This window comes from Orcinus orca, chromosome 7 (assembly GCF_937001465.1).
Source record: "Orcinus orca chromosome 7, mOrcOrc1.1, whole genome shotgun sequence".
Lineage (NCBI taxonomy): Eukaryota > Metazoa > Chordata > Mammalia > Artiodactyla > Delphinidae > Orcinus > Orcinus orca.
Window position 1 is genome coordinate 109,537,979 of NC_064565.1, and position 25,881 is coordinate 109,563,859.

The 25,881-nt window shown below is 36.8% G+C and overlaps 1 protein-coding gene across 12 annotated transcripts in view; it reads left to right on the forward strand.

The window, feature by feature from the left end:
- Positions 1–25,881, forward strand: part of AGFG1 (ArfGAP with FG repeats 1) — a 78,428-nt gene that overhangs the window by 7,866 nt on the left and 44,681 nt on the right. For all 12 annotated transcript variants that reach the window (XM_004262620.2, XM_033426165.2, XM_033426220.2 and 9 more), the window contains exon 2: positions 10,365–10,458. In XM_004262620.2, coding sequence (XP_004262668.1) covers positions 10,365–10,458 — 94 coding nt within the window. The remainder of the gene's footprint in view (positions 1–10,364; positions 10,459–25,881) is intronic.

The window sequence follows — 25,881 nt, forward strand, 5'->3', positions numbered from 1 at the left end:
CAATTTTTGGTTAAATCACTATTTAGTATTTACCCTATTGCATTATATACATACTGTTCTCAGCTAAGTCATACAGTATATTACTACTACATTTTCTTTCTTGTACAACCTTTTCCCCCTGAAGTTTGTAATTGTCTAGGTTACTTCCTTTGCATTGTTTTCCATGTGTGTATCATTATTATATCCCCAGATAAATTATCTCTGGCTGAGGTATATAACTGTTTTCAATATGACCAGATATGTCAGGTACTTCTTCTTTTTTTCCTGGGTACTTCTGTCAGCCTCTGGTCTGGAAATGCTGCTCTCTAGGCCTGCTCCGCAGCTGTCATCCTGGGACTTTTCTCCTGCCTTCATTGTGGAAATTCCCGTCATGCCTAACCTGTGTTGCAACCTCTTTTTCCAGGACCCCCGCATTTCCATTAGCCTCCTGATTCAAGGTTAATGGGAGAGCATTTTTGAGAGCTACATGGCTGAAAGTGTTTTATTCTGCCCTCACATTCACAAAGGTGAAAATACTTTACCCTTGGAATTTTTAAGGCATCGCTTAATTGTCTTTAATTAATTAATTAATTTTTGGCTGCGTTGGGTCTTTGTTGCGGTGTGCAGGCTTCTCATTGTAGTGGTTTCTCTTGTTGTGGAGCATGGGCTCTAGCACGCAGGCTCAGTAGTTGAGGCTCACGGGCTTAGTTGCTCCGCGGCATGTGGGATCTTCCCGGACCAGGGCTCGAACCTGTGTCCCCTGCATCAGCAGGTGGATTCTTAACCACTGCTCTTACCAGGGAAGTCCCGCTTAATTGTCTTTAATCCTTCAGTACTGCTATTGAGAAGTTTGTTTCTATTCTTATTACTCATTCTTTGTGCCCTATTTTCCACTCCCTCTTTGAGAGTATGTATGATCTTTTTATCCCTACTATTCTGAACCTATAGTGAATTTTTTTTTTTTTTTTTTTTTTTGCGGTACTCGGGCCTCTCGCCGTCGTGGCCTGTCCCGTTGGCTTCCATTTCTTAGCATAGTACCCAGTAGCGATCCTCAGCTGTGCCTGAGTCCAGAGCCTATTTGGAATAGCCTCTCCAGATCAGATTTTCCTTCAGACTTCTGCCTAGGACTTCTTAGGGGTAGTCTTATGGAAGTAGGGAAACTGGGAATCTATTTTTGACCCTATGTAAATCCCCCAACTTGTGGCTTGATTCCTTTCATGAATCTTCCAGGGGTTCTGTGGTGGGAATCATCTTTAGTTGGCTTCTCCCACCTCTACAGGAGCATCTGTTTTGGCTTTCTTTAGTCTGCACAGTCAGTTACTGCTGGTAATTTTCTAGATTTTGGTATGCCTTTGGGTTCCTTCTTTGTTCTCTGTTCTTCTCTTTGTGGGTTAATGCTTTTTTATTCCTTTGGTGTCATTTCAGTAGAGCTTAGAGAGGTAGTAAACTCTCTAAAACTTGGGTTTTGTCCACTTTTAGCAAGAATACCTTAATTAGGTTTAAATTGTTACTTGGGTGTTATTTTTTAGGTGCTTGCCCTAAATGTTACAAGGACCTTACAGTGAGTGTAGTGTTTCTGGCTTTCAAAAACAAAAACCCAAAATAACAATTATAGTTTGCACTGTGTGTGTGTGTGTGTGTGTGTGTGTGTGTGTGTGTGTGTATTTTCAGTGTTTTAAAGTTGTGTTCTGGATAAACTAACATTCTGGACTATCTAATACATATCTTGGTATCAAAAGTCTGTAGATTTTTGATAACCTGTTAAAGGCATCTTCCATTTGTTGTAGATTTTAAATGTATAATTTATTTATTAATTTTTTAATTTTTAATTTTTTGCGGTACGCGGACCTCTCACTGCTGCGGCCTCTCCCGTTGCGGAGCACAGGCTCCAGACGCGCAGGCTCAGCGGCCATGGCTCACGGGCCTAGCCGCTCCGCGGCACGTGGGATCCTCCCGGACCCCCCTGCATCGGCAGGCGGACTCTCAACCACTGTGCCACCAGGGAAGCCCTTAATGTATAATTTTTATAATATGAAACATTGTATATAATATTTTTACTAAATAACTAAGATTGGAATAGATTTAAATGCCAGATTAGCTTTATTACTTTATGCCAACATTAACAACCACCTAAATCTCCACAGCCTAGTAAAATATTTTAACCAGCTTTTCCCTCAGCAGGAGAAAAACAATTAATAAAACTAGCTAAATAAGTTTTCTTACTTATTCATCTAGCACACATTGTAATTTGAGTTGACAAATGGCTATTTGGAAGATTGTTTGCTGCGTAGTTAAGAGTAGCATACTGATGGACATATGGAATGAGTCACACCATCTGGTTGCAGTCATACCTGGGTGGTGGTCGTTAAAACTAAAACTCCTGGGAATCTGCATATGACTTAATTATACTGCAGAAGCATGTTGGGCTCCACCAGTAGATGACTTTGGAACTTCTTGAAACCAATTAAGTGACAAACATGCTTTCAAAATATCAATACTGCTGTTATTAAATGAGTCATTAAAAAAATTTCTTTTGTACTAAACTGGAGACTTAAAACGTGTATTTTAGGATCCAGAATGGGTGGTACTTCAATATTGGCACTGTAAAAATGATGTGGTTTACTTGCCTAACACCTTCATCCAATAGTTATGACTAATGTCATTACAGTAAAGTGTTTTATAAACACTGGATTCACATGATAGCTAAACTTGGCTTAGCAGAAAAGGGGAAGTGGCAGCAGCTTCCAGGAATATATCTTGAAAATAACTAAATAAATGAGTAATTCAGATTTGATTGAGGATTTCATTCATTTAAGTGATCAAATTTGGTAGATGGCGAAGGTAGTCTGCCGATGAAAAAAATTTAGTTTGTGTAAAAATTGTGGTTTCTATAGATAGTAACATGGACTCTTAAGTTGACATACATTAAAACCAACTTTTTTGTTGTGTAATTTTAGGAGTCTTAATATCTGTATAGATTCATGTAACTACCACCACAATCAGAACATGGAATGGACCTGTTCAGTTACCCCTCAAGACTCTCTAACCCTTGTCTTTCCTTAACCCCTGGCCTCTACTGATCCATTCTCCAACAACTATAGTTTTTCTTTCTGAGAATGTCATTTATACAGTATATAACCTTTTTAGATTACCTTCTTCACTCAGCATAATACTTTTAAGATTAATTCAGGTTAGTTGTTATTGGATGGGCCAAAAGGTTTGTTCCGTTTTTTCTGTAAGATGGCTCTAGTGGCACTTAGTTGTCTTTAACTTCATTTGACACAATTTTGTTAGATTGTATGTGGCAGCTGTCATATCAGCATGCATTTAAAAAGACTTATCAAAATTGGCCATTTTAATATTGAAAATGGAAGAAAAACAGCATTTTCGGTATATTATGTTTTATTATTTCAAGAATGGTAAAAGTGCAGCTGAAACACACAGAAAGATTTGTGCAGTGTATGGAGTAGGTGCTGTGACTGATTGAACGTGTCAAAAGTGGTTTGCAAAGGTTCGTGCTGGAGATTTCTCCATTGGACAATGCTCCATGGCCAGGTATACCAGTTGAAGTTGATAGTGATCAAATCAAAACAATAATTGAGAACAGTTGAAGTTATACCACGCAGGAGATGGCTGACATACTCAAAATATCCACATCAAGTGTTGAAAATCATATGCACCAGGTTGGTTACGTGAATCACTTTGATGTTTTGGTTGCACATAAGTTAAGTGAAAAAAACCTTCTTGACCATATTTCCGCATGCGATCTTCTACTGAAACGTAATGGAAACATTCCTTTTTTAAAACACATTGTGACTGGTGATGAAAATTGGATACTCTACAACAATGTGGAATGGAAGAGATCGTGGGGCAAGCGAAATGAACCACCAACCACACCAGAGGCCGGTCTTCATTCCAGAGAAGGTGACTTTGTGTATATGGTGGGATTGGAAGGGAGTCCACTATTACGAGCTCCTTCTGGAAAGCCAAACGGTTAATTCCAACAAGTACTGCTCCCAGTTAGACCAACTGAAGCGGCACTCGACAAAAAGGGTCCAGAATTAGTCAACAGAAAACGCGTAATCTTTCATCAGGATAACACAAGACTGCATGTTTCTTTGATGACCAGGCAAAAACTGTTACAGCTTGGCTGGGAAGTTCTTTTTTTAATTTTTATTTATTTATTTATTTATTTTTGCGGTACGCGGGCCTCTCACTATTGTGGCCTCTCCCGTTGCGGAGCACAGGCTCTGGATGCGCAGACTCAGCGGCCATGGCTCACGGGCCCAGCCACTCCGCGGCATGTGGGATCTTCCCGGCCCGGGGCACGAACCTGTGTCCCTTGCATCGGCAGGCGCACTCTCAACCACTACGCCACCAGGGAAGCCCTGGCTGTGAAGTTCTGATTCATCCATCGTACTCAGCAGACATTGCACCTTCGGATTTCCATTTATTTCGGTCTTTACAAAATTCTCTTAATGGAAAAAATTTCAATTCCCTGGAAGACTGTAAAAGGCACCTGGAACAGTTCTTTGCTCAAAAAGATAAAGAGTTTTGGGAAGATGGAATTACGAAGTTGCCTGAAAAATGGCAGAAGGTAGTGGAACAAAAGGGTGAATACGTTGTTCAATAAAGTTCTTGGTGAAAATGAAAAATGTGTCTTTTATTTTTACTTAAAAAACCGAAGGCACTTTTTGGCCCACCCAATCCATATTCTAGTAGTCTATTTCTCCTTATTGCTGAGTAGTATTTCATTGCTTGGGAGTTTACCCGTTCCTCATTTGAGGGACACTTGGGTTGTTTCCAGTTTTTGTTACATATGAAACAACCCAGTTGTTTCATACAGTTATTTATATACAGATTTTTTGGTGAACACAAGTTTTCATTTCACCTGGATAAATACCTAGGAGTGGAATTGTTAGGTCTTATGGTAAGTGTATGTTTAATTTTTTTTTAAAAAAAGACAGTGTTTTTGGTTGTTTTGATTTGATTTCCTCTTTATACTGGTTAGGAAGCTGTAAATTCTATGTTATTTTATGGTCACCGTTGAAACTTTATTATCCATCCTAACATTCTAGACTTAATCAGTATTTTAACCTTCCCCTAATAATACAAAGTCTTTAAAAATACAGAGTACTCTCACTTAAGTGCTATTTTTGGTAAAATGTTAAATTTGCCCCTTCCTCTCCACCATACATAGGATATTTTGAAATCAGCTGCTATTTGTTTAGATTTGCCAATGTGTTTCCCAGTTTTTTTGCTCACCCCTTTGCATCACACGACCTTCTTGGGGTTATTTTTTTTCTTAAAGTGTATACAGTCATCCGCTAGTATCCTTGGGGGATTGGTTCCAGGATGTCCCACAGATACCAAAATCTGATGACGCTCAAGTCCCTTATGTAAGATGCATATGACCTATACACATCCTCCTGTTTACTTTAAATCATCTCTAATTACTTATAATACCTAATAAAATGTAAACGCTATGTAAATGGTCATAAGTACAATGTAAATGCTATGTAAATAGGTGTAAATGCTATGTAAATAGGTGTAAATACAATGTGAATACTGTGTAAATAGTTGCTGGGCACATGGCAAATTCCAACTTTGCTTTTTGGAACTTTCTGGAATTTTTTTCCCCCAGTGTTTCTGATCTGCAGTTGGTTGAATTCCTGGATGTAGAACCCAGGGACACAGAGAGCCAACTGTATGTTTCTTTAGTGAAGATCTCCTGGGGGTAGACTCTGGTTTTTGTTTATCTGGAAATGTCATTTTGATGTTAGACTTCAAAGATATTTTTGCTGAGTTAACAACTTTTTTTTTAACTACTTAAGGATAATATTCCACTATTTTCTGGTTTCCATTGAAAAGTCTTTTAGTCAGATTTTGTTTCTTTTGTCTTTTCTTTCTGAGTGCCTTTTTTTTTTTTTTGGGGGGGGGGTACGCGGGCTTCTCACTGTTGTGGCCTCTCTCGTTGCGGAGCACAGGCTCCGGACGCTCAGGCTCAGCGGCCATGGCTCACGGGCCCAGCCGCTCTGCGGCATGTGGGATCCTCCCGGACCGGGGCACGAACCCGTGTCCCCTGCATCGGCAGGCGGACTCTCAACTACTGTGCCACCAGGGAAGACCCTGAGTGCTTTTAAGATATTCTGTTTATCTTTGAAGTTTCACCCAAATGTTTCTAAGTATGAATTTTATTTGTCCTGATTTTGATAAGCTGTGCTTCCTATATCTGTAGACGCATGACTTTCATTGGATTTTAAAAAATCTCAGCTGTTAGCTCTTCAAATATTGCCTCTCCTTCATTCTTTCAATTCTGTCTCTCAAAAGCAAGAATAGCCACCCCCACCCCTGTTTTGTTTCCTTTTCTAAAAACACTTGCTTTTTTCCATCTCCTTAAGTATCTGTGCTGCCTTCTGGGTTATTATTTCTGTTTTCTAATTCACCAAATCTCTCTTTTGGTGTGTCTTATCTGCTCTTTAACTAATTTGTTGAATTTTTAATTTCCACATTTATAATTTTTCATTTCTGAAAGTTCTGACTTTTAAATTTAACTGTTATTCTGATAATTACACAATTTCCTGTTCATTTTTATTCCATCTTTTGTTTGTTTTAACATTTCCTACATGCTATATTTACTTTGTATTTGATAAATCCAATGGCTAAAGTCTTGGGAAGAGGTGGCATAAAGCTTTTGTTTCTACTGACTCAAGCTCAGTGATTTGTTTTTTTGTTGTGTGATGATTTTTATTATAATCTCATCTTTTATTGAAATTAATATTTTCAAATCCTGATAGCATAATTTATAAATTAGAAATGCATTTCTCTTTTTTTTTTTGCGGTACGTGGGCCTCTCACTGTTGTGGCCTCTCCCGTTGCGGAGCACAGGCTCCAGACGCGCAGGCTCTGTGGCCATGACTCACGGGCCTAGCCGCTCAGTGGCATGTGGCATCTTCCCGGACCAGGGCACGAACCCGTGTCCCCTGTATCAGCAGGCGGACTCTCAACCAGTGCGCCACCAGGGAAGTCCAGAAATGCATTTCTCTTGAGAGGATTTGTATATTCTTCTGTGATCTAGGGATACTACCACCTTGAAGCTACTTAATTCTCCATCCAGGGTCTTGGGTTTAACAGGGATATCTCAGGTTTACCTCTCATCTTGTCTTAGTTATTGTTGGTATTTGCCTTCTGAGCAACACTGAATTTTTTGTATGACATGGGCCACTCTTCTGGTTTCAGCTCACTCTTTTTTTTTTTTGGTCTTTTTTTTTCTTTTGGGAAGGGGGGATTCTTTGAGAGCCCCCTTACTTTCTAGAAATGTTAACAATTAGGGTTTTTTATTTTTTTAAATAATTTATGGGGTGTCATATTTTAGCAGAGGAACCTTTCAAAATATCTAGTCTGCTCTACTATTGTAAGTAGAAATTAATGAGATTAGATATGCAAAGTGGCAATCTAGGTTACTTTAAAAATATTAATTTCCTTCTGTCTTATTAAATTATATTTTGCCTACCAATTTGTATAAGTGTGCTTGACATCATATGGTTACTTTTTGTGGACACTTTCTTTAATCTCTTCTAAGGGTTTCTATTTTCTGCTATTCTGGAAATAGTAAATTTATGGGAAAATTTAAGTGTTTTGTTGTATATGAGGTAAATGTGTAGAATGTTCTGTAGAAGATTGAACCTAGGTAGAATTTATATCTCCGTAGTGATCCAAAAGAATTCTGCTTCTTTCTTCACTTGGTAGTTAACATATTTGGTATATTTAGAGCAGTGGTTCTCAAGTAGAAGGACTCTGCTGTCCCATCCCACACCCCTGAGGGACATTTATCAGTATCTTGAAACATTTTTCATTATTCCGACTGGGTTGGGCATGCTTCTGGCATTTAGTGGGTAGAGGCCAGGGATGCTGCCCTACCTCCTACAGTGCACAGGACAGCCCCCTCATGGTAAAGAATTCTCTTGCCTAATATGTCGGTAGTGCCTGATTTAGAGAAATGAGGTAAAGATAAATTGTTGATGCTGGTGGCTATATTTGGGAGGAAAGTTTTCCAGGTTTTTTAGAAAAACTGAAAGAAAGCCTTAACAACTGTTCTGTCGTTTACTTTCTGTAATTCTTCAGCACAGACATTCACATCCATAAAGCCAGGACTAAAAGTCCAAATTTTTTGACTACTACTAGTTAATTGAATTGTTTATTATTTCTTGCAGTTTCTTTTTTTTCTGTTACAGAATAAGTAACAAGTTTTCATTGTGGAAAACTTGGAGAGAATAGAAAATTATAAATAGAAAAAAAATCATTCAGTTCCATAATCTATAAGCAAAGACTGTTAACATTTTGGGGTATTTAGTTTGTTTTCTTTGCAGATATTTTTAATATAGCTTTGAGAATACTATATAATTTTCATCTTAAAACCAAGCATAAGTATGCATAGTTGTACAGTTTTATTGTCGCTTAATCACTTCCCCTTTGATAATGAAGTTTTTTTTTGTTTTTTTTTTTTTAGTATGAGTGATGTTTGATGAACATCTTGTACATAGTTAAGTTTCAGATTCCTTCTTTAGAATAGATTCCTCAAAGGTTATTACTGGGTCAAAACGCATGAATAAGGTTATTCACAGGTTGGTGAATTTATCCTACTGTCATCGGTGTATGAGACTACATTTTTTACTACAGCCTCATCAGTGTGCATTCTTCTTAAGAAATTGATAGAGTCAGCCTTCTATTTTTTTACCAAACTATTTTATAGTCATGTTATATCCACATACAAAGCTTTTGGAAGCTAAAAAAGGAAAAATTTTTGCACTGAAGATACAGTTAATCTACCAGAATTGATGGAATATAAAAGAGTAATTAGAGAAACCAATATGAACAAATGTAAAATTTCCTTGGAGTTACTCAATTTATGTAAGTAATCTGCTGACCTGCAAAATTGTGTCTACCAGTTTTGTAAATTGAATCTTATTTTAAGTGCACTGAGAGCGCATTTAAAGAAGCTCTGTAATAGGTCTTCTTGTTAAGTGGGAAAATGTCCTGTCATATTTTGGTTATGAGTATGTTATGGTTTTGTTTGTTTCATAAGTGAGAAAATTTGTTCACTTATTTAAGTAATATGAATACCTTCTTTATGCAGAAATGGGCATTGTGGTATGGTAGGGCCTTGAGATGTATGAGAGAGTAAGCTATACAGTGCAGTGCTTTCATGAGATTACATCTGTATGTAACTTTAGGAGTCAGGGGTTCCCTCATTTGATGATTTGAGAAGTACAGGGATATAATTCATTGCTCCAAACTTTCTTATTCAAACATACACCCTTGTAGCAGTGTTTGACATTTCCTTGTTAGAAAGTTATTCCTTTGCTTTTTTTATTGAAAGGATACTATAAGGGAGATGGAAGGGTAGAGGGTTGGCTGGAACAAGGGTAGAGGCAGTATTAGGGAATAAGGAGAGACAAAGTTGCTAAATGTGAGGGAGGGAGCAGAGGAATCTGAGAGAACAATAAGTTAATTCCTTTTCAAATTGTTTTGGAACAAGATAGGACTTGTTAGGATAAATATCATAAATGAATAAGCTGTGAATATGATGAATTTAGTCTTATTCTCATAATACAGATGAATTGGAAAACAAAATGTCCTGCTTTAAAGGAATAATAATGACTTTGCTAAATTTTCACTTTTGGAAATTTAGATGATATCGTTAAAGCCTTAATTTGTGATTGCTAGTTGTAAAGGTACTTGAAAGTAATTCATATGGTAGTTGTTTCTTCATAGTTAAGTTTGGAAGTTTTACTAGGATGAAATTGCTGTGTTCAGTTTCTCCTACTGTGCAATCTTCATAACTGTATTTTATAACTTACCAAGAGCTGGAAGGAAAGTAATTTATTAGTTTAGAACTTAAAGCAAAACAACAAAACCTAACTTAACGTTTCTCCACTTCGAAATGTGAAACAGATAACGTCCAAACCTGGCATATCATTGTCACTTTCTTAGGAAATATGAAAATATTTAAGTAATAACTTTGAATTCTTTACCATTGAGCCCCTCATATATATATTATTCTCCTTCCATCAGACATACACTAAAGCAATATTTGTGTTTCCAAGAAGTTCATGTGTTACAGGTACTGTTTGCTTCTAACTAGGTGGTTACTTGAATTTATCTTTAAATATATTATTTAGTGTGGGTCTGACTAAATTTACATTGACATAACTATTGTGGGGATTAATAGTTTAAGATAACTTTTAAATATTTGTAGTTTATGGAATGAAAACACTGTTCCAAGTTTAAATGTGCTAATTAAAAATGTTTTGAATTATCTGATACATAATTTTTAAAATACTATAGTTTGTAATAGTAAATCTGTAAAATATTTTATCTTTCAGGCGAGGGTTAAATCCACCACACAGGGTGAAATCCATCTCCATGACAACATTCACACAACAAGAAATTGAATTCCTTCAAAAACATGGAAATGAAGTAAGTGTTTTTTACAATTTTCAACTTTTTTGTTGGTAGTCATTTTAATAAGATTTAATAAGTTGCTTAGAATGGTGAATTTTCACTGTCTAAAAAGTTATTTTTGTATTCTATATTTAGATGTTGTAGAAAGTACTCATTTAATAATGTGTTTAGAATTAATGTCTACTACATAAATATTTTACCTTAACCTGAGATGAAACCTGTGTGTAAACTTTGTCAGTATTGAATATAAAAGGCATTTTTGGAGGACATCTAGTATTGGAGTAACTGTTAGTTTTTGCTTTAAAAGACAAAATAAGAGAGGGAGAAAGGGAATTAACATTGTGGTATTGTAGTAAACTTTTGTTAGGCTGTTGTGTGATCAGCTTTCACTTGAGGGACCCCTCTTTGCTTTTTACGTTTTTAACTTTAGATGTATGTGATGTTTAATATTGAGCAGTGCTCAGTAGGGAGGAGGTTCGTAGTGCTGAGGGGGCAGCCTAGCGTCATGAGGAACTCAGTAAAGATTAGCAGGGGAGCCTTTTCTTTCTACTCTGCTTTAATGGGCTTTCAGGAATTCCATTTTGTTTGCTTTCTTAGTAAAAGTGGTGGTCTACTATTTAAAAAAAAAACTATAAAATTAACAGCGAAAGCAAGCATATTTTATAATCTTGGGGCAAGGATGAGCCAGTCAACCCAGTTGATCAGTAGTAGCCATTATTATTTAATAGACACTAATCACTTCCTAGAAAGGAAATATTACTTTAGTTGTACTACAGTGGTTGCATGTTTTTTTTGGGTTTTTTTGGCATGTTTTTGATATGACACAGAAAAGAATTTAAGTCTTAAGATTTTATTAATTTCAATCTTCTTTTTCACCCTCAGAAGATATATGCAAGCGTTTTGTACTCTGCCTCTTTTTTTCCCTAACACTTTGATAGTAGCATCTTAAACTTGCTTGTCTACTTGTGATTCATGTGTGTATATGGTTCTAAAGTAGTAAAGAAGTATAAATTTAAGATTATGAAGTATTTTTAAATACATGATTTAGAGAATTGAGCACACACTTTGAAGTTTCCAGACTTTGCCGATAAAAAATTATCTTGAGTAATCAAGTTCCAGACTGATGTAGGTACATTACAGGAAAATCTAAAGCAAGATAAAGGGCAGAAGGTGTGTAATGACAGTAAGTGTAGAAATGTATTTTTGGATTAAAAGACAATTTGAACTATTTGTATAAAGTTTGGGATTAGCCTAGTAGTGCATATTTTAAATTACTTCCTTAGAATTTTGGCCTTCTATACAAAATTTTGGACATCAGAATGGAGTCAGAAATGAAAAAATATTATCTGTTCTTAGATTAAAAATCAACTGACAGTAGATAAAGTCAGAGTAGTAGAACTGGAAAGGTAACAAACAATGCATTGGAGAAGTAAGTAAAAAACGTTCAAACCTGTCAGTAGATAAGATTAGGTGGAGACTGGTTCCAGAATACTACGATTGAAGGACCTTTTTTTTCTGAAATTGTGGTAAGTACACTTGACATGAGATGTACTCTCTTAAAAAATTTTTAAGTGTAAAATGTAGTATTGTTAACTATAGGCAGAGTGTTGTAAATGGATCTTTAGAACTTACTCATCTTGCATAACTGAACTTTATACCCATTGAAGCAACCACCATTCTGTTTTCTGCTTCTGTGAGTTGGACTGTTTTAGATGCCTCATTTAAGTGGAGTCATGTAGTACTGCTCTTCTGTGACTGGCTTATTTCACTTGGCATAATGTTCTCAAGGTTCAGCCGTGCTGTTGCATATGACAGGATTTCTGAAGGAAGTTATTAAGGCTGTAATATCAAAATAAATTTAGAATATATGAGAAGAAATTTTAGGTAACTCATTATATCAAATAGTAGAAACAAAATACAAACAATAGAGATGACTGGAATGGATTTATGAATCTTAAATCCTAAAAAGAGTCATGCAAATTAATAAGCCATTTAAAGCCCTCACCATGGCAGTCACTGTACTAGGTACTTGGATACAGTTATAGAAATGTCACATAGGCTTAGCTGACATAGGGCTCATGGTCTAGTTCGGGAGACAGGTATGTAACAAATAATTACAACAGTGTGTTAGATAATTACTGATAAAGAATAAGAAGTTTCAGAAGTAATGTGGAAGGAGGGACTCAATCTGTTGGTGAAAAGGAGAGGATTGGGAAGATCTCACAGAGGGGGCTGAACATTTGCTGGCTTTTGAGGGTGACTAGGACTTAGGCTGGCAGGCAAAGATATTGCAGGCAGAGCAAACACAGTGCACAAAGAAAAAGAGAAATTTGCAATGGTTCTTACTGCTAGAAAGTGTACCAACCATTTAATTACTTGTTAGGGGAGAAAAACGTACTTTCTTGTGCCCCTAAGGACATCTTAGAACCAAAGTATTGGACTAGGTATATTTGATTCTTTACAATATTAGCAATATCTGTGTTCTTAAAATTTCAAGAGATGTATAGAAGGTGAAGATTGATATCATGAAATGCAGGATGATTGGTACAACTTAATAAAAAACTATAGACTTGAAGTACAAGTGCTTTATTATCAGTTTATCTTATTTAAACATTTAAATCTTAAGTATAACATGCATAGAGAAAAAATACAGATCTTTATTTTTTGTTTCAAATTATGTTGCCATATTTGCACTGTGTGTTCTCTCTCAGTAGTCTGAAAAGGACCATACTCGATCATATAAATTTTGGATTAAAAAGAAGGTACTGTCATACATCTTGTGCATAAATGGGTTCATGCCTGAAGTTAAAAGATCAAAAGGTATATTAACTGCCAGAAGTCTTGGATCTTCTGCCCCTATGAGGAAGTTTTAACGTTCTGAGGGGCATGTTTGGTTGTTACGATTAGGGAACGTTGCTGGCTTAAGCAGACAAGCACCATGGTTGCTGGATGATTCACAAGGTGTTGAATAGAGTTAACCTATATTCCATATGCTTTGGATGTTCCTCCAGACCTTTATAAGTGGGAAAAACCTTTTTACAGTCGGTCTGCATGTATAACTTAAATCTGTTTTATATGCTTTCATTAATAGCCGTGAACAACTTATTGCCAGAAGTCATGCTGCCCAGTCCAGAATCAAGTGTGGGAGGGGACTACCAAGTTACAGGGCAGAGGGCTTGGATACAGGAAGCCATTAATTGAGACCGTCGATGCAGTGACTTGACACATTTGTATATCTGGGAAAGATTTCACTTTTCATTGAGAACTTTACTAAGAATTGTTCACTGTTTTTGGCAAGTCACAAAACTGATGACAGCACTACTCACGGCATTTGAGTCATTAATAAAGTACATCTGAATTGGTCTGAGTTGGTAACTGGTAAGCAGATGATGTTATTAGTATTTATAAATATGTATCACGGACACCCTTGATGTTTATAACATATCATTAGTATCTACAGATGTAGTTTACAAGTTACTTGAATATTACTTTAGAATTCTTAGACTCCTACAGTGTGTTCATTGGAGGAGATACGTACATTATCAGGATATAGAACATACTTGCCAGATGTTAGTAAAATATTTTATAACAAAGCACTTTGTGTTTATTGGTGTTGACATTTTTTCCAAAAGTCAGATATTTCACAAAAAATTTCCACATATTTATCTTGTAATGCTTTCTTTTGTATCATGATGTTACTTAAAAAAAATCTTTAGTGGTTTGCTCCATATGTCCTCTTTTATGATGTTGTGGGTCAACCATGGTCCTCTAGTTGAAGGAATTTCACTATTGGGTTAACTTCTGATTATCAAACTTAATGGAAGGAAGGCTGGCTAACAGTGCTATAGATAATTCAGTAAAAGGAAAATGTAGAAGTAATTTTATTTTGAACCATACAGTTTTTCTTTTCTAGTAATAAATTAATCTTCCTAATTATGTTTCAGGACTGAGAGTAAAAGGGTTACTGCTGATGCTCCACAGGCATAAAATCTACATGTAGAAATAAAATCATGCATTCATTGACAGTATTTGATCATCTTTATGCTAGATAAAAAAAATAACCCCCAACCCAGAAGCTAAAGCTTTAAAAAAATCCTTCTTAAACAGTAGACCCATAAGGTAAGGTGTGCTTTTTCCCTGGTTAACATTCATAATTGATTCATTCTTCATTCTTTTTTTTTTATTTTTTTTATTTTTTATTTTTGTCTGTGTTGGGTCTTCGTTTCTGTGCGAGGGCTTTCTCTAGTGCAGCGAGCAGGGGCCACTCTTCATCACAGTGCGCGGGCCTCTCACTATCGCGGCCTCTCTTGTTTGCGGAGCACAGGCTCCAGACGCTCAGGCTCAGTAGTAGTGGCTCACGGGCCTAGTTGCTCTGCGGCATGTGGGATCTTCCCAGACCAGGGCTCGAACCCGTGTCCCCTGCATTGGCAGGCAGATTCTCAACCACTGCGCCACCAGGGAAGCCCCATTCTTCATTCTTGAAGCAGAGATTTATTAATCATCTACCATGTGCCAGGGATTGTCCTTGGGTGCTAGGGATACTGTCTATGATTCGTGCCCTCAGGTAAAGTTTACAGTCTACTGGGGAGAGAGACAGTAAAAATCATTTTTTTCAGTTCCATTTTGGTATAAGAGTGAGAAAGGGCTTCAGTTTAGAGTTGTAAATGCTTGGGATTATGCAGACAGTTTTTTTCAAGAAGTTATACTTATGGCTTAAATAGGCTTTATTTTATGAGACAGCTCTTTAGGCCTTTTGTGTAGTTAAATTGCATCTTTGGGAAGATTGGAGTTATTTTATAATCAGAAACAAGCATTGCCACAAAGAAAAATATTTTGATACCTAAAAAATTTAGAGTTCCAAATTCACATGCTGTGACAGTTTTGCTGGAATATTCAGGTATCATTTTATGATATGTTATACTCAATCTATTATGCTGTTAAATAGGACACTAGTGGTTATCTCCTAAATCATCCTGTCTTATAAACTTATAATAAGTGATGGTCATTCTCAGTACAGAACAGTGGACTCTGTAAAGTAGAAGACCAATATCAGAAAGAGCCCGTAGGCCATTACCATAGTAAAGACAATGAGCTTTTGAATTAATCCTGAATCAGGGCATGGAGCTGTCAGGTAGTTTCAAAGTGTTGTATTCATTTCTTTTAAGTTTGATTAAAAACTAAACAATCTAACCCAACTGCAGCTCTCTAGGGAAATTGATAAAATTTGGGCTGGGCCTATTAAAAGAGTACTTGAAGTGCAGTGGTCTTGTGCAGAAAGGATTGGATTTGGACTTGGAAGGTTGAGAACGATGGACAAGATGCCTCTGAGCCTCAGTTTCTACAAGTGTAAAATAATAAAAGTATCTTAATATAGAAAGGCTAGAATAATTTGAGCTCAAACAACCTGTGAAAGTTCCCAGCATATTTCTTATTTATTTATTTATTTTTTTTTTTGCGGCACGCGGGCCTCTCACTGTTGTGGCCTCTCCCATTGCGGAGCACAGGCTCCGTATGCACAGGCTCAGCGGCCATGGCTCACGGGCCCAGCCGCTCTGCGGCATGTGGGATCTTCCCGGACCGGGGCACGAACCCGTGTCCCCTGCATCGGCAGGCAGACTCTCAACCACTGCGCCACCAGGGAAGCCCTCCCAGCATATTTCTTATAGAAAAATAGATATTCAGATGTTTGTTGAATCAGAATCTAAGATAGTAGAAGGTATAGAAGGATTATCAATATTTTTTTTTTGACTTTTTGTTCAGAGTGGTTTCATTAGGGGAATTTTTCAGTTTTCTTAGAATACAGTAGCATCATTTACATTAATTTTAGGTTATGTATTTAAACTCTTGGAGCATTTTAATTATATGCTGAGCTTAAATAATATTAGTAAAATTTGGCAGTTATTTTAGTAACAGCATATTAAATGTCATTATTGAGTGGCAGAGTTAAGTTACATACTCATTAATCCAGGGTCTACAGTTACTTTGCTGTCTGTACAGAGGTTGGCAAAACTGTTTCTGTAAATGGCCAGATGGTAAATATTGAAGGCCACCTACGTACAGTCTCTGTTGTATATTCTTGTTAGAAAAAATCTTTAAAAAGTAACCCTTTAAATATGCATAAACCAAATGATCAGGGGCAGTATAAAAATAGGCCAGTGACCCAAATTTGATCTGCATGTGGTTGATTATAGACTCCTGGTCTATGGAATTCCAAAGTTTTCAGTTCTCAATATAAATTCTTTTATAACCTTGCTTCTTTTCCTAGTTAATCTTTTTCTTGCTTCATTACCAATAGAAATGTTTGAACGCCAGTGGTTTCTGTATCCCACTTTTCTTGCCATTTTGCTCAAGCTGAATCATTTATCCTGAATCTGTTTTTCAAGACCTATCAAAGTTTTTACCCTTCCATCAAGTCTTTCAGGAGTATTTTAGCCCACAGGGACTAACACCCCCCTGCCCCCCATACTTTAAGCTTTTTTTTTTTTAATATAGCATTGACTCTAAGATTTTACACAATTTTTTTTTTATTGCTCTCATAGTTTCTTCTGTATTGGTCTTACTACCTTCAAAACATTATAGACATTTCCATGGCATAATCTTATATACTTCTTCATTATACCTAGAGCAGTGAGAATGTATGAATGTGTGTGTTTGTGTGTGTGTGTACATATATGTAAATGTGTTTATTTTAAATTTTATTTTAATTTTATTTGTTTTATTATTATTATATTTGTAAAAATTCCTGGGCTTTACTCCTCAGAGATTCTGACCCTGGGTGTGGGGTGGGGCAGAGGAGTGTCTGTCTGCATTTTCAGCCAGAAGCCCCATGTGATTCTGTTGCTGATGGCTACAGACCACCTTTTGAGAGAACCAGTACAGTAACTAAAGGCTCCATCCAGTCTAGACTCAAAATAATCTGTAGTCTAGTTTCGGCACCACTAATTGATAAGCCTTGTTACCTTGGGGAAACTACTTTTCCCTGAGCTTCATTTTCCTTTGTACACTATGGGAAGTACCTGTCCTGCCTATTTGATGAGGTTGATTTGAAGGTAGTACGTGTGAAAACATTTTGAAAACTGATGTATTATGTAGATGTAAGATGTCAGTTTTAAGTGCAAATGTACTTTTTCATTGACTTCTAAGCTCAGGGGGAAAAAAGTATATAGGAAAATGGTGTGCTTTGAACTGAATTTAGTTTAGGGAGATTTTTGCAGAATTACAGTCAATATGATGGTATTAATCAGTATGAAAAGTTAATTCAATAATAATAGTAACATTTCAAAAAATTTTAACTAAAAATATGTAATTATTTGAGAGACTAGCTTCCTAGTGAGATATTTGAGGTTTAAAACCATCTAGCTAAAATATCGAAGCATGTTCTGTATTAAAGAGGCTATTTGTTTAACTCCTGCATATTTATGAAGAAACACATATTTTAAAGTCTGGCCTCTATTTTGAAAGAAAGGCGAGGTGTTAAGTTTCTAAAAATTCTGCTGAATCAAATCAGTAATGACATAGTAATCTTTAAAATATTCAGATTGCATTCTTTGATATTAGTTGTTGGCTTTCAGAGAAATATCTAATGATACTAATTAACAAAAAGAATGTTGGAAATGTTATCTTTGTTTTGTACATATTGTAGCTTGTTGATCTTTCTGAGTGATGACTGAAAACTCAAGAGTATTGTAGAAGGAGCTGGATGGTAGTTTGTAAATACTCTGAGCATTTATTTAACTTTTTATTGCATTTGTATCCCAGGTCATATTATTTATTTCCTTCTAACTCTTTGCTTCAGCCATTCTAGCTTCCTCTCATCTCTCAGTTTTTGGTTCTTTCTTTCTTGCCATTAAGTATGTTATCTTTTTTTTTTTTAAATCTTACTTGAATCTAATTAAAAATAAAATTATTCATTCTTTTTGTTCTTTTTTAAACTTTTTGTTGTGGAGCTGCTCATATATCTACACAGCAGACAGAATAATGTCCCAAACTCCTGTCCCTTTTTTATTATGTGAAGCAGATCTGAGACATACAATTTTCCTCTGTAAATTCAGGAACTAGATGTTATCTCTAAAAAAGGACTTTAAAAGAATATATAACTCCATATCGTTTTCATATCCATAGAAACTAATAGTAATCTAATTACATAGCCAGTGTTCAAGTTTCCTTTTATTTCATAAATTTCCTTTTTTCTCTTCCCTTAAGCATATGTTTGAATAGAGATGCAAGTAAGGCTCACATGTTATGAGTGGTTAATATGGGTTTTGAAACTCTGACAAAGGATTGGAGGCTAGATGGGTCAGACTTTGGCCTGCCTAGGCCTGGCTGGGACCAGGCAACTTCCTGGGGCCTGTACCAACCACTTGGTCTGTGGGATAGAGTCAGGTTTGTGCCAGGACAGTGGGGGCCTCAGACCAGGTGGTTACTCTGGGGCTGGATACACTGTAACTGGGGGCCCTTCCAGCTCAAGTCCCTGGGAAACATAGCAGTTGAGGTGAATTCCAAGCTTTGCAGTCAAACTCATAGTACAAGTTCTCCCGGTACATATCTGAGTTGTAGTCTTTCACATGTGTCTTCCATTGCTCCAGCATCACCTGCTACCAGGCTGCTGAAAATCAATGTTGGGTTCTTACTATAGAGCAGGAATGCTAGTTGGTTGCTAGGACCAACCAACAGCCAACAACTGGCATTCATCTTGGCAACAGAAGATTCCATCTGGATGCAGGGTGCTTAATGAGCTGGTAAGAAGGAACTTAAGAAAAGCTCTGGGGCCATAGATTTTTGACGAATTGGTGATGACATCGAAGGTTTTTTGGTTCTGTTTCATGAAATTCAAGCCATCCTGCACAGGCAAGATCATCTTTGGGTAGTAGTAGCCATAGGCCATGCCCGGCAGGAACTTCTTAGAGCTTTAGATGGTATCGTTTGTCAGTTTTCTCCTAGACCATGGGCTCCACCAGTTCCCCAGGGATGATCTCTTACTGGCCTGTGATGCTAGGATTTTTCCAAGGATGGGGTGGCTGTGAGCAGTCATCTTCTGGCACTGGAACCTGTCCTGCCTTGTGCCACCTAACTGCAGTATGGTGCCATAAGTCTTACTGAAGGTGAGCAAGGCCTCCTGGTAGTGTGAGCACTGTAGCTGCTCTGCTTGAGGGGGCCTGGTTGGGTTATCTGCTAAGTTGTCTCTCATACCCCCCCTCCCATGGATGGCCATAGCAAGATCTTGTCCCCGGCAGAGGCTGCTCAAAGCCACAACACAATGGCCATATTTGGCTGTCTTCTGCCCCCTCACCTCTCAACATTTTATTATGAGAAATACATAAAACTTTAAAAATTATGCAGGCACATTAAACACAGTGCTGTATTTGCGCTAGCAAATATCTGTGTGTGTCTCCATTTGGTCATCCACCTTATATTTTTCTTGCATTTCAAAGTAATTTGCAAACATTAGTTCATATCACCCCTAAAATCTTATATATATCATTAATTAGAATTCGATATTTGTTAAGATTTTTTTGAGGTATAATTTATGCACAGTGAATGTAAAAGAGTTTTGATAAATGTATCCAGTTTGGTAACCCAAAGTCCTATAAAGATATAGAACATGACCATCATTCCCCTAGAGTTCCCCTAACATCTCTTCCTGTTCAGTCCCTCCCCTTTCCAGAGGCAACCACTGTTTTGATTTTTATTCATACTCGTATAAAGAAAATAATTAAGAATGCTTTTTTTGTTCTACAAATAAAAAATACTGGAAAGGGTATGGAGAAAAGGGACCCCTCCTACACTCTTGGTAGAAAGGTAAATTGGTGCAGCTGCTATGGAAAACAGTATGAAGGTTCCTCAAAAAGCTAAAAATAGAGTTGTCCTATGATCCAGCAATTCCTCTCCTCGACATATATCCAGACAAAACTATAATTCAGAAAGATAGATGCATCCCTATGTTCATAGAAGCACTATTCACAATAGCCAAGACATGAAAACAACATGTGTTCATCAGCAGATGAATGAATAAAGATGTGATACATATACACAATGGAATACTACTCAGCCATAAAAAGGAATGAAATAATGCCATTTACAGCAGGCATGGGGGACCTAGAGATTATTGTACTACGTGAAGTAAGTCAGAAGACTTATCATATGATACTTATCATATGAATCTAAAAAAATGTTACAAATGAATTTACTTACAAAGCAGAAACAGACTTAGAAAACAAACTTATGGTTACCAAAGGGGAAAGGTGAGGGAGAAGGATAAATTAGGAGCTTGGGGTTAACATATACACACTGCAATATATAAAATAGATAATCAACAAGGACCTACTGATTGCCTTTTCTTTTGATTATGGATCACACTCTCTTGTGTATCTAGTGATTTTGGATTATATCTAGAGCATCAGCAAATGGTAGGTTGTAGAGCCTCTGGGTTCTGTCTTGTTTGTCCAGAAAGTATTCGTTTTGTTTGTTTTGTTCACTTTTTACTTTAGCAAACTCTGCCTTTCCTGGTGGGAGCCAGTTGAAATCTCTGTTTAGTTCTTTTAGTCCTTAATTGAACTGCTTTGAATTGTCCCTGTACATTCCTCGATCAAGGGTGAGCCAGAGATTTGTGCAAAGTTGTTATGCAAGTTTTGCAGCTCTCCCTTCTTGGACATACCCTTCACTTTACAGTTGCTGTGGTTCTGCACTCTGTCTTTAACCTTTTAGATTTGTGGATTTCTCCTTGAGTTTTGGCAGCTCTGCTTGGCAGAGGTCTGCTTTCAAATGATGATCTTTAAAAAAAGAGTAGATACTTAGTGCTGTTTCTTTCTTACAGGTGTTGACTCTTCTCCAGAATCTGTTTACCTTGTGGTTGCTTTCTAGTGTCTTCTGATAATCCTTATAATGTGTGCTGAGTTTATAGTTGTTAATTTCTGGGAGCTGGGTTTTAATTTGAGCTACACTGACGTTACTGGAAGTGGAACCTGCTCTGCTTGTCTTTTAACTTTTTTTTTTATTCTATAAGTTTCCCCTTCAGTTATTTATTTCTCTTCTCTCTCCCCCTCCCTTTTTCCTTCTCTCAGCTCAGTCATTTTTCAGTAGTGTCCCACTATCACGATTTTGCTGATTCCATCCATGCAGTGTCAGTGTTCCTCTGTCATCTCAGTTGCCTATAAATTGATAGTCGGATCTAGTAGCTTCCTAAGATTCACATTTAATTGGGGGAAGAGGGAAGACTCAGTGTTTCATAGGTTAGATGGTGTGTTCTTTTGTGGAGAAACACATTTTCGTGTTTTTGTCTGTGTTGAGAGGGGGTGGCTGATACTCTATGCCTACGTCCATTAGTAGGGATTGTAAAATGGTGATAACTTAGTCTGGGAACCTGTAAGGGGATCCTTGAGACCTTTACAGGGGTTCTCTGAGGTCAAAATTTTTTTAATAATAATTCTAAGACTTGATTTGCTGTATTTACTCCCAGTCTCATGATTATACAGTGGAGTTTTCCAGAAGCTACATAACATAACAATGCAGAAGCTGATCAGAAATCAGCTGTCTTCTATTTAAACAGGTATTAATGAAATTTGCAAAAATATAAAGCAGTGACACTCTTCTCACTAATTTTTGCTCTAGAAAATATAGCTATTTTTACAATTAAAAGTTAGTTACATTAACATACAATAGTTTTATTGCTGTTAAAAGTACATTAATATTGCCTAGGATGTGGGAGTAGGGGTAATGTAGAGTGACTGCTAATGGATATGGGATTTCTTTAGACGATAATAAAAATGTTCTAAAATTGAGCTGTGCTGGTGGCACAACTCTTGAATGTACTAAAAACATTAAATTGTACACTTTAAATAGGTGAATTATATGTTATACAAATTATATCTCAATAAAGCTTCTAAAAAGTAAAAAAAAAGTACATTAAAACTGTTTCTCATAAATATCAGTAGAGTGCACATAAACAAAGCCATTTATGGTCCTCAACATTTAACTGTTTTCAAAATGAGTTAGTTCTGTAGCATCTCCCACAGTGACCAGTCAGGGTGTGTGTGTGTGTGTGTGTGTGTGTATACAATAAATTGGTCATGTATAGATATCATTGTGAAATTGTTTATTTGACTTATTTCAGTCAGTAGCAGTTATTCTTGTTGATGTTCAGTTGTCCCCTTTGGACAATGAGATAATCTGTTTTGGAAACCTACTATAACTTCTGCAAATCTCATTTTTACTTAGAAGAGCTTTCCCTAAATTTTCCTTTTCCTCTTCTTATATTAACCTGTGAGCCATCTGTCTATTTTCAAATATTCAAAGAAAACTAAATGTTTCTTCTTCTCATGATTGATTTATGTAGAATATGGTACAGATCACGTTTACTTCAGAGACTTGTTTTGCATTTGGGCCAGTTAATCTCTCTGTTCATTTGCCAAGGGCTACATTCCCAACCTTAGTCAAGTGCCTGGCAAATGCATGCCTTCAGTCACCAGGACAACCAGACAATAGAATGTCAGTCCAAATCAATCACTATTATTGAGCCTTAGATGAAACTAAACAGTGGATGAGTAGTGTTCATGCTAGAGGTGGTGCTCTGGTATTGATGCTATCCCTAAACCATTGATAATCCACGAACAGTTCTTCATATCAAGACAAGTAAATAAAACTTCTTAATATTCAGTTCTAAATGAAGTATCAGACCAACTTGCCCAATTCTCCCTTGCTCACCTCTGTGTTTATTCTTGTTATATTCTGAAAAATGTAAAAAATGTAAAACTTGCCCTGTAGGGAGAGAAACATAAACCTTTGGTAATTTTTCCTTCTTGGCAAGCTTGCTTATCAGATTCATACTGTCTTAGGGAATGAGAATGCTTTGCTTTAAGAGACTTCACAAATTAAGTTTAGAACAAATGGAACCAAAACGTTGGTGGGAACTTTTTTTTTAATACCATTTTAGAAAATGGTTCTAAAGTTTATCCAAAAGCTCAAAAAAAGTAAAACTAGCTGGAAAGAATTTATAAAGCAAGGAGTAAATAGGATTGGCTCTAGTAGATACTAAATGTGTCTTTATGTTTATAGGCAGTAATTTGCAATGTAAACTTGAAGTAATTAATTACAGTAATCTGAAGCTAGTGCAGGGCCTAGTAGACTAGATCTGTAGAATAGATCCTGAGATATACTATAATCCTTATGTATATTAAATATGTATATGAAGTTATTATAAAATAAATTAAGTTCATCAGTCTGCTGTGGAAGGAATTCGTTATTCAATAAATGGAGAATCAATTAGAATGTTAACTGACATGGTACGCCAAGATAAGTTTCAGAAAAATTTTAGAGTTAGGAAGCCATAAAAATATAGAAAATAGTCTCAAAGTATTTCCCTACAAGATACTTAATTAATCTTAAGGGGAAAAATAGTGACTTTACTGTGGAGAAATCTGGCCTGTATTGTTTTAACCAAGTGATTAAAGTTAACATCACCAGGAATGGGACAAACTGACATCATGTGCTTCCTGATATGATGCACTGGGAAGGATACAACATTACTTATGTGGTATTCCTTCCCAAAATGCGTAACATAAATGTAATTATGAGGAAACCTAAATTAAGGAACGTACTATAAAATAACTGACTTGTACTCTTCAGAGATGTCAAGGTCATTAAAGACAAAAGCAGACTAAGGAACGGTTCCCGATTAAAGGAGACAAGACAGTTATGGATACTGTACCAGGAGAACTTTTTCCATTTGCTGTTAAGGATACTGTTAAGGTAATGGTTAGTCTGTGGATTAGATAATAATAGTATAAAGTGTTAATTTCCTGATTTTGATAATTGTGTTACGGTTATAGGAAAGAATGTCCTCATTTTTAGGAGATACACATTTAGAGGTAAAAGGTTCATGTCTGAACCTTTAAATGGTTCCAAAACTTTTTTTGGAGAGAGAATGATAAAGCAAATGTTAATCTTAGAGACTCTAGGTAAACAGTACGTGGGACTTCTTTCCACTACAATTGCAACTTTTCTGTATAACAGATTATTTCATAACTAAAAGGCAGGCAAAACTAAGTGGTAGTGTTTAAGGTTAGCTGACTACATATTTAACATTTAAATGTGTGGAGACTTTATAGACTAAAAGCAATGGAAGAAATCACAAAAGTAAAAATGGCAAATTTAGCTAAAACATGGAAACTTACTAAAGACATGGCATACAAAATTGAAAGAGCAATACCGGGTACAGGGTAATTTACATATGTCATCTTAGTTTGATAAAATAGGGCAGTTGATAATCTTTCCCCAAACTACTTGTCCCTTTGCTAATATACTAAATCTTACATTTTTAAAGCTGTTTATAATTTATAAAGCACATTCATGAATAGATGTGTGTTTAGGAGGCGGGGGGCAGCTTAGCAAGCTCATGCTCCTTACTGAAGAAAGGCGGGAAGGCTCCCTCTCCTGGGAAAACCACAAAACACACACACAACACAACACACAGCTGTTTGGACTAAGAATGGATGCCTAACCCTAGGGGCCAGGGACTAATCAGATCCTCTCTTTTACGAAATTGAATTAAGGTTCACAGAGGCTGGACTGAAAAGGTGAATCACTTAACCGAAAAGGCAGTATGTAGTTGGGCCATGTGCAGTCTTAACAAGTAAACAGGAAAAAAAAAATTGTACTAAGATAAGCAAGAGCAGGGATTAGACATAGTATGAGAAACAAAAGTGATAAACTATGTGTTTGCAGGGGGCGGGGTGTGGAGAAGGGCTTTGGAAACAGGTAGGTCCCAGATGGCTTCCTGTTTGCAGTGCAGGTTCCCATGTTTTAAGTGTTACTGTTCACTTTGCATAAACTTGTTTTATCTGATCAAATGTGGCTGAGTTTTGGTTCTTTGCAACCTACCTGGAATGCAATTCTGACATTAGAGACATTAAATGAAACAAGGCATGGGAGTGTGCTATGAGTTGTATATACTGACTTACCGTAGGTGTTTGAATTAGATCTGCCGGTCTCCTTCACAACTCACAAACACTTGCAGTTAAGGTTTATTGCTATTTCCACTTCATTTAATTTCTCTCTAGTATCCTAAATATTTTCTTCTTTTATCTTTTCTATTTCTTTGTAATTATCAGGTTTTTTTTGTTTTTGTTTTTGTTTTTTTTGCGGTACGCGGGCCTCTCACTGCTGTGGCCTGTCCCGTTGCGGAGCACAGGCTCTGGACGCGCAGGCTCTGGACGCGCAGGCTCTGGACGTGCAGGCTCAGCGGCCATGGCTCACGGGCCCAGCCGCTCCGCGGCACGTGGGATCTTCCCGGACCGGGGCACGAACCCGTGTCCCCTGCATCGGCAGGCGGACTCTCAACCACTGCGCCACCAGGGAAGCCCCAATTATCAGTTATTTTGAAAAGTGTTACTCTCTCCCTGAAACTCAAACTCTGGTACTTTTCTCCTTTATTCTCAAGTGAAT